This window comes from Abramis brama, assembly GCF_963993115.1.
Source record: "Abramis brama genome assembly, chromosome: 2".
Lineage (NCBI taxonomy): Eukaryota > Metazoa > Chordata > Actinopteri > Cypriniformes > Leuciscidae > Abramis > Abramis brama.
Genome location: NC_139964.1, coordinates 66,146,865 through 66,156,782, shown reverse-complemented (window position 1 = coordinate 66,156,782; position 9,918 = coordinate 66,146,865). Strand labels below are relative to the sequence as shown.

The 9,918-nt window shown below is 39.4% G+C and overlaps 1 protein-coding gene across 2 annotated transcripts in view; it reads right to left on the bottom strand.

Annotated features, from left to right (window-relative positions):
• Window positions 1–2,058: 2,058 nt before the first annotated feature.
• LOC311075216 (CD48 antigen-like) overlaps window positions 2,059–9,918 on the bottom strand; it is a 31,215-nt gene continuing 23,355 nt past the window's right edge. The window contains exons 1-6 of one of the 2 annotated variants that reach the window (XM_084102447.1): window positions 5,376–5,773; window positions 4,325–4,621; window positions 3,561–3,818; window positions 2,599–2,688; window positions 2,271–2,311; window positions 2,059–2,151 (exon numbers count right to left, since the gene is read on the bottom strand). In XM_084102447.1, coding sequence (XP_083958573.1) covers window positions 2,146–2,151; window positions 2,271–2,311; window positions 2,599–2,688; window positions 3,561–3,818; window positions 4,325–4,621; window positions 5,376–5,409 — 726 coding nt within the window. In that variant the 5' untranslated portion in view covers window positions 5,410–5,773 and the 3' untranslated portion in view covers window positions 2,059–2,145. Of the gene's footprint in view, window positions 2,152–2,270; window positions 2,312–2,598; window positions 2,689–3,560; window positions 3,819–4,324; window positions 4,622–5,375; window positions 5,774–9,918 lie in introns of those variants that run through there. The other variant, XM_084102446.1, reaches the window with a different exon arrangement.

Here is a 9,918-nt window from a genome sequence, read left to right as displayed (position 1 = left end):
TTGTTAAAGGAGAACTCCGGTCATTTTTAAAAAAAAATTGTAAATTTGGAGTGCTCTGTCAATACAGAGAACAACGACAAAAATCGGTGTTGCCTACACCGTGTTATCCTCTTTTTAAAATTTGCACCCTGTTGACTTCAACTGGGGCCAGCAAAAAATGATGTTTATTCAGCCAGCGCTCATACCTGTATTTACATCCTGTTTTCGGTCGAAGTCCATAGTAATCGATTGACGAGTTCACGCGCGTGATCATAGGTACTAAACCAATGCGCGGGAACTCGACAATCGATTACTATGGACTTCGACCGAAAACAGGATGTAAATACAGGTATGAGCGCTGGCTGAATAAACATAATTTTTAACCATATCTTTCACATCTACTGCAGTCAGATTGACCCGCGTTCACTCTGAAGGAATCACTCACATGACCTGTGCACTTGTAATGACACATCAAGGATGTTAAGAGGCTAAAAGCAGGTTTAAAACTTGCCCTATTGAAGTCAACAGGGTGCAAATTTTAAAAAGAGAATAACATGGTGTAGGCAATACCGATTTTTGTCGTTGTTCTCTGTATTGACAGCACTCCAAATTTACAAAAAAATCAGCTCAATGTTAAAATTGACCGGAGTTCTCCTTTAAGAGACTCTCTGCTGTCTAGCCTTTAAACAGATCTCTCAGACCGGATCACTGGTCTCTTTACTTGCACTGTTATCGGGTGTACAGGTGTAGAAGTTTCCTGGATTTCCTTAGTTTTTGTCTGTGATGGACTCTCCTTTCAGGCGGATTGCTGAACACATCCGTTCTTCTCTAGTAGAATCCTCGCCAATGATTATCACTGTTCTCGCATCTTAAATACATCAGCATGTCCACCTCTTCTGGGAACACATTCATAGTGTGGGTTCGGAGTAGACAACTTGGCGATGTTTGTATCCAAGATGGTCAGTTGAGATGAGATGAGGTTACGAGCCTTTAGCCTGGTTTACATCAGAGAGTGGGTCTGGGGAAGCTTCATTCACATCCCATTTCCAAAGGGGCGTCACCAACAGACGTCGCTCAAATGCCTCTATGCTCAATTGGATAGACCTAAAACCAATCAGAGCGATCGTCATCGTGTAAAGCCCGCCTCAACGTTTGTGATTGGTGCCAAGATTTGGAAAGATTGGAAATGGGCTTGAATGGGCTCTTGGCCAGACTGACTTGCAGAGCAAATCTAAATTTGCTGAAAGTTTGTCTGGGTTTTCCCAGGCTAACGAGCCTTCTCTGTGGAGTCAAGACTCTGCAAACCGTTGTCAACATAGAATGGCTGCTCTATAGAGCTTTGAACATCTTCGCAGCCTTCGCTGTTGTCCTTAACATGCCTTTGGAGTGCGTATATGTGGCACAACAAGGACTGCAGGTTGTCCCAAAAGGAAAGACCCAGTTCATCAGTAGTGAATGCATGATGGATCTTGTATCTACGTCTAGAGTTGTCAGCTGGGGAAATTTCGAAAGAAACGGATGCCCCTTTAGGTGAATGACCTCATGCCGTACAGTTCTCAGCAAGAGTGTTTCTGGTTCTTTCTGTAGCTGGAGATTGATTTTTGACAAAAACAATAATTTTGTATATGAACATTTCTGAAATACATAACTTAGACAGTTTCCTCTGATAACAGATCACTCTAAGTTGTAATGTGGACTCATGTATATTCTGTAAAACTGCTTTGAAATTGTGAAAAGTGCTTTACAAATAAATGTGAATTGAATAGTGAGTGTTCAGCATTATGCAGAAGTACTTTGACTACCTTTAACATGACCTGTTGAGGACGGTTGGGACGGTCAATATAAATGGTGTCTAGAATCTCTTGTAAAGAGATTCTCATCTTGTCACTTTGAAAACAATGTATTTGCATATGTTACAGGAGATTCATATATTCATAACCTGAGGATGAGTGTCCAACAGTGTCAGTGCGGCCTAGCAGACAGAAAGGTCAAAGAGCAACAGTCAAAGTTATGAAGTTATGAAGCACAGACCGTTAAGAGCAGAGGCTTTAGTAAAGCTGGGATTCAGAGCCGATGACTGTGAATGTGTCGAGAAGATCCACACGTGGCTTTGAATTTGAAGAGTCTGGAGGTTCATGATGAGCATCAGTCATTCACTCATGCATGTCATTTCTGAGGGGAAAAATGCTCATTTTTAATATTTTAAAACCGTTCAAGTTGATCAGATCCATTTGGTTTGTAATATTGCACATATTAATGATTTTCCACAAGGACTCAAGAAGTAAACTTACTCTGGAAGTCTTTTGTCTCCCACAGCGAGCAGCACAAGAGCCTTAAAGAACAACAGGGACACGATCAGTCAAATACAGTCAATATGAAACCATAATCAAAGGATTTTGCCTGAAGAAGACCCAGTAGGGTCGAAACGTTGCCTTTATATTAAATATGGGAGTTTAAAGCAGTGTTGCGGACATTAATTTTTTTTTCATATTATAGAAGTAAAACATGTTGCAAATGGCAAATTACCCAGTGGTTCGAATGTTGGTTTTGAGTTTAAAGCAGATGATAAGCACAAATATGTTTGAAATGTTTTAAAAGATTAAAACACAATATTCTTACCATATAAAGGTGGGATAAACAGGAAAAGGAGGATAAAAACCAAGCAGATCACAACAATGGCAATCCAAATGACAAACTCCCTGTTTAAAACTAATGCAAGAACAAAAACAAACAAAAAAACATATATTAAGCTTATAAAACAAATTCAACCCTGGAAAAAACATGTAAATGATTAAAAAAAAATTCTTTTAAATAAACTGATGCAGTGTAAGAACAGAGATTATAGAGGAAGTTCGAAACCAGAAACCGCAAACAGCATTAATGTGTTAGTCTTTCATAAGCAAGATTTACTGCCATTTTGTTTACGTTCATTGCAAATGTTTGATATCAGTGTCTGGCCCAAATGTGTGTCCAGCAGGACTATATCAGCCTCTACATAATGCATGAAAAATGACCACGGCAGATGATGGCGGATCAGATCTCTTCTTCATTTAAACCTGCTTAGTGTCTCTCAAACCAACAAACATCAAAATAAGTCCTTGGGTGGAAGAGAGCAACTGAGGGTATTAAAAATCAATTTTAAAATGTCAAAATGAATCGGCAGAACTTATTTCTGTGAAATGTTTGTCTGGTAAAGTGTGTGTGTGCTGTCGTTCTCTCTTCTAATAGATGACACTTGCTTTGATATTTTATTATCCAATTCTAATGCATCAATCACATTCAAATATACAGCGGTGTAAAGTCCAGGGGTCAGAAAGTAAAAGTCCTGCCATATGTTTATTCCACACATGAACTCAGCCAGCTGATCTCTCTAATTAGCTCTAATTATCTCCTGGCTGAATACTGAGGAGGACTTTTACTCTCTGAACCTGGACTTTACACCTCTGCAAATATGTTTGAAATAAGTATGACGTGGGCAAACACATGTTCAGTGTATATACAATTTCTGAACAGAAGGAACATCTCAGCACCACCTAAGCATTACAAAATAATCAGACTCAGTGATTAAAGTGCTGTCTCACCTTTAAACAGATCTCTCTCATAGACCCGTTCACTGGTCTCCTCACTCGCTGTGTTCTGGAGTGTACAGGTGTAGAAGATTTCTGGATTTCCTTCGTTTGTGACATTAATGAACTCTCCTTTCGGTTGGTGCGCTGAACCCGTCAGTGTTTCTCCAGCAGAATTCTTCCAGATGATTGTTTCACTGTACTCACATATTAAATACACAACACCAGGGTTATCACTCGGCTCTATTTTAATCACAGGTTTGGGGACCCGTTCTGTGAAAGAAATAAACAATGAAAACATTTACACTGGTATCAGATGGCATATTTACTACAATTTTAATACGAACCATAATGTTAAAAAAAGAACCATTGAACTTCCATGTTTTTGGACATGTATCACAATATTCTTGAAAGTACTTATAAAGCACCATAATCTGATATCATCAGTGTACCATAGTACTGCCAAAATACAGTGACAGTAAGTATACAGTATACCTGGTACTGAATAATTACCACATATCATGGTATTTACTGTAGTTCAAGGTATGTCAAAGAACACTGCAGTACTGTTCAAAACACATGATGATAGTGTGGTAGATTTTGTTTGTGTAATAACAGTTAAATTACATATATTAACATTTATATAATACATTTTATTTCACAAATATAGATTTAAAAAAGTTAAAATAATTACTAGTTATATAGTTAAGTAAAAATCATAATAACAATATGATGCTTTTACAGTAATACTATTAATATAATAATCAATATTCACTCACCCATAACAGTCAATATGAATCTTTGTGCTAGCTCTTTACCGTTGATATCAATGGTATAAACTCCAGTATGATCGATTTTTAGATTAGTAATAGTGATTTGTACAGTCTCTATATTAAGATTTGTGATGCCGTTGAATCTCGGATTCGGGGTTTGAATTTCTCTGTCTTCCCATTCAATCGCCTTAACAGTTTCAACATCTGTAATGTGTTTCCATGTGATGCTGGAGACAGAAGCAGGAAGAGGTTTATCTGGACCAAAGGAAACTTCATCACCCACTGCTTTCACCACCTCTGTACCTAATAATTAAAATATGAGAGAGTATGTTAGTCAACATTCAACAAGAAAGTCTCTGTCATACATACAGTCATTTAATATTTGACAATTAGGTTACAATATTATAATAAAATTTAAAACTGCAGTGTTGGGGAAAGTTACTTTTAAAAGAAATGCGTTACAATTTTGCGTTTGCATTTCACTGTTTTTATTCATTTTGAGGAATAGCTCATTTGTTTTGTAAATGTGAGATGAGAAAATGCATGCTCTCATTTAGTCCAGAACTACAATAACAACGCGTTCTCATTAGATGCGTCTCTATAGCACGCATTGTGTATATCGTGCAATGTATATGTGAAAATTAGTTATGATACGCACTGTAAAGCCCTTGTGTGTGAGGTAGGCCTACGTGCGTATTATACGTTTGGGTAGGGGTGTGGGGAACGTGCGTATTACACATAATAAAATGCGTATTATATGCACGCGGAAACTGTGTGTCAAAATCATAAACTTAAAAAAAAATTTTTTTTTACAGTCTATGGTTTTGACACGCAGTTTTCAGGTGCATATAATACGCATTTTATTACTTACAAAAACTAATTTTAGCGTATAAATTGCATGATAAACACAATAGTCCATGAGGCAGACCCCCAAATTTCAGAAATTAGTATCATAAGAGTCAATGCTACTCTTTTTTTATTAAACAGAGGGATGTCCCTGGACCACAAAAATGCATGAAAGCAATTCTTAGTGGGTAGCTTAAGGTACAAAAATCACCAATTTTATGTATGAAGATACACAGATACACCATCTGATCTGGATCCGGCCGGGGTCTACCTCACTTCAGTAAACGGAGAGACTGGTTGACACTTCAGTACTGCGTTGTCACCGCGTCCAGGCGCAGGTCCTTCATCGGATCTGGATACGGCCTGGATCCGGCGGACTACTGTAAACCTCGGTATAAACAGAGAGACTAATATTAGCGTAGACGCCATTCTTCTTATGATGTAACGAGTACATTAGGATTTATGGGAAGTGTTCCCGGTTCCGGGTGGCCTAATTTATGCAGCCTAACATTGAATTATAGAAGTCTATAAAGTGTTATGTGTATGCTAGGTCAAAGAGATGTGTCTTTAATCTAGCTTTGAACTGACAGAGTGTGTCTGCTTCTCGGACAATGTTCGGAAGACTGTTCCAAAGTTTTGGTGCTAAATAGGAGAAGGATCTACCGCCAGCAGTCGATTTTGATATTTTAGGTATAATCAACTGGCCGGAATTTTGAGATCTCAATAGACGTGAAGAACTATAATGCGTTAAGAGCTCGCTCAAGTACTGCGGAGCTAAACCATTTAGTGCTTTGTAAGTAATCAGCAATATTTTAAAATTTATACGATGTTTAATAGGGAGCCAGTGCAGTGTTGACAGGACTGGGCTAATATGGTCATACTTCCTGGTTCTGGTAAGAACTCGAGCTGCTGCGTTTTGAACTAGCTGTAGTTTGTTTATTAAGCGTGCAGGGCAACCACCCAGTAGAGCATTATAATAATCTAGCCTTGATGTCATGAACGCATTAACTAATTGTTCCGCATTTGTCAATGAGAGCATATGACGTAATTTAGAAATATTTTTAAGATGGAAAACAGATACAAATTTTACAGATACTAGACACGTGACTTTCAAATGAAAGATTGGTATCAAAGAGCACACCCAGGTCCCTAACCGACGGCGAAGACTTGACAGAGCAGCCATCAAGTGTAAGACAGTATTCTAGATTATTATGCGAGGACATTTTTTGTCCAATAATTAGAATCTCTGTTTTTTCAGAAGTAAGTAGTAGGAAATTACTAGTCATCCAATTTTTTATATCAGCTATTGTTACGTTCCACCCAGTCTAGGGTAGGGGAAAGCAGCATTAAAGTAACTAAAAATATGAACAAAACAAATGGCTCCAAAAGTTACACCAAAACAACAGAAATGTGGTACAACAAATTTATTGAAGTAACACTATTTAGGAAGTATTAAGACTTCAGGAGTGGGAGTAAAGCCCAAAGAAAGTACATAAACCAAAATGTCTCTAACTATAGGGACAATCTCTACACTTACCTTGTGGAAAATAAAATGAAATAAACAACAAAATACTTCCCTGACTCCCTCTCTACTTTAAACAGGAGAAAAGAGTTATAAAATAATAAAAAGGGCACCCACTCCCTAGAACTCCCAGTTTAAGTATATTTACAATATTTACAGGAAAAAACAGAGATTCAGTTTTAACAGTTGGTTTCACAACAGAAATAAAATGTCTCTACTTCAATGTAGCAATGTTTAGAAGTTAACAACAACACAATTTGAAAGTTTACTAACTTTCTGGACGTACTAAGTAGGTCTGTCAGTGGGGATACTACCGATGAAAAATTCCTACAGAACCCACGGTAATATCCAGTCATCCCCAGGAAACGTCGGAGCTCTCTCTTGTTGGTTGGAGTGGGAAAATCCACAATGGCATACACTTTGGCCTCAACTGGCCTAACTTGCCCTTGTCCAATCACTTTACCAAGATAAGTGACCATAGCTTTAGCAAATTCTCACATTTCGCTAAGTTTAAGGTCAATGATGATTCAGCCAACCTTTTGAAAACTAGTTCCAAACTATTTACGTGATCATCCCAAGACATTGAGTATATAACCAAGTCGTCCAGGTATACCTCACAATTGGTCACCCCTGACAAAACTCTCTGCATGAGGCGTTGGAAAGTTGCTGGGGCATTTCTCATCCCGAATGCCATAATAGAATATTGCAGGAAGTTATCTGGGGTGACAAATGCAGAGATCTCAGAAGCCCGTGGGGTCAAAGGCACCTGCCAATACCCCTTTAGGAGATCAAGCTTGGTAGTGTAACGAGCAGAGCCTACTCGATCTACACAGTCCTCCATACGTGGCAGAGGGAAGGAGTCTGGTTTCGTTACATCATTAACCCTACGGTAATCAGTACAAAATCTAACCGTTGAGTCAGGTTTTGGAACTAAAATACAGGGTGAGCTCCATGGGCTTTGACTGGGAAAGGCCAAACCATGTTGTAACAAATAATCTACTTCTTTTCTCATTAATTCATGCTTCATTGGGTTGAGCCGATATGGATGTTGCTTAATTGGCCTACACTCGCTCACATCGATATCGTGTTTCAACACTGTAGTCTGCGTCGGAACATCAGAAAATAAAGTAGGATACTTGTGGATCAGATTTACAATATCTTCATACTGTGCCTTAGGAAGATACAAGAGATATGATTCCAAGTCACTCAAAATGGAGGAATTATTTAAACGCATTGTCATGCCATGAGCGTCACTATCAGCCAAGCCATCCTCCATGGGATTATACACAGTTTGCCTGACACTAGTGGACAAAACAGACAGAGGTTTAGGTATTGAGTCTGGAGATACAGATCTTGTTACATAGGCTTTCAACATACTTATGTGACACAACCGGGTATTTTTCTTACGATCTGGGGTACTAATCACATAGTCTGTGTCACCGAGCTTTTTCTCAACAACATATGGACCAGAAAATTTTGCTTGCAAAGCCGAGCCAGGAACAGGAAGGAGAACAAGCACTTTTTCACCTGGTTGAAAATTACGCACCACACTTTGCTTATCATAATGAGCTTTCATTTTAGACTGGGTTTTAACAAGATGCTCTTTTGCGACTTCGCATGCCCTGTGCAGACGTTCCCGAAAAGAACTGACATAGTCTAACACTGACATTGGTGAAGTGGTCTTAGACAGTAATTGCTCACTCAACAACTTCAATGGTCCCCGTACTGTATGGCCAAAGACCAGTTCCGCAGGGCTGAAACCCAGTGACTCTTGAACTGTCTCTCTAATCGCAAACATGAGTAATGGCAATCCCTCTACCCAGTCTTTCCCTGTATCAAGACAGTATGCACGAAGCATGGATTTTAAGGTTTGATGAAACCTTTCAAGTGCCCCTTATGACAGTTGATGTTTCACCCCCAGTTCTCGTAATACCTGCCTGAACACATGAGAGGTAAAATTGGTGCCTCTATCAGATTGGATTATCTTAGGCAACCCAAAAGTAGAGCAAAACTTCACAAGCTCATTAACAAGAACCTTAGCTTTAAGAGTACGTATCGGAATAGCTTCAGGATATCGTGTCGCAGCACACATCAATGTTAGAATGTACTGATAACCTGACTTTGATTTGGGCAATGGACCCACACAATCAATAAGGAGTCTCTCAAAAGGTTCTCCGACAACAGGAATTGGTTGCAAAGGAGCAGGAGAAATAACCTGATTTGGTTTACCTGAGAGCTGACAAACACGACAGGAGCGAACAAAGCCTGACACAGCAGACTTTAACCCGGGCCAAAAGAAGTACCTTGAAATCCGCCGGAAAGTCTTTGTTATGCCCAGATGGCCGGACAAAGCATTTTCATGAGCCAACTTAAGAACTTGTTTACGATAACCTTGTGGAAGAACAATTTGGTAGCTTGCACTCCACTCATCCTCATCAGAGTATTGTCGCTTCCACCTACGCATTAGCACATCCCTGTCCCAGAAATATCCCACTCTAGTTTTAGGACTTCTCTCACCAGCATAGGCAGCACTGATGCAGTTAGACAAAGTGGGATCAGACTTTTGTGCCATAGCTAACTGTTCTCTACCAAGTGTCAGAGGAATTTTCTCTGCTTCAGTCAGGACATCAAGGTCAGATTTAAAAAGTTCAGGATCAATAGACAGTTTGACTTCCACCGGCTCACTCTGAGAAATCAAGAAAGAGTCTGAAAGTTCAACAACATCGTCATATTTGCGTGCCTGAGCACGAGTCACAGCACAAATAGGAAAGACAGAGGGAAACTGTTCTGCAATGTCACTTGGCCCACAAGCAATAGGGACATCCGTTACCACAGGACAGGGAAAAACCTTACCACCAGCTAGATCATTTCCTACAATAAGATCTATCCCCTTGACTGGTAACTGAGAACAAACCGCTATCTTCACAGGCCCTCCAACAAGACCAGACTTTAAATGGACTTGGTGCAATGGAACTTTGACACAGCCCAACTCAATACCTTGTATTAAAACGCTTGTACCAGTATATGACTCAGATGAGAAGGACAGAGCGCTCTCCAGAATCAAAGACTGTGCACATCCTGTGTCCCTCAACATCTGGATAGGCTTATAGTCAGAATCCGCAGAAAGAGACACAGAGCCGGTCAAGATGAAAGGTTCATATACCTTGGACTCAGGTGGAGAATCAAAACTGGACACACTTTGAACAAATGCTACACTTTTAGTCTTGGCAGC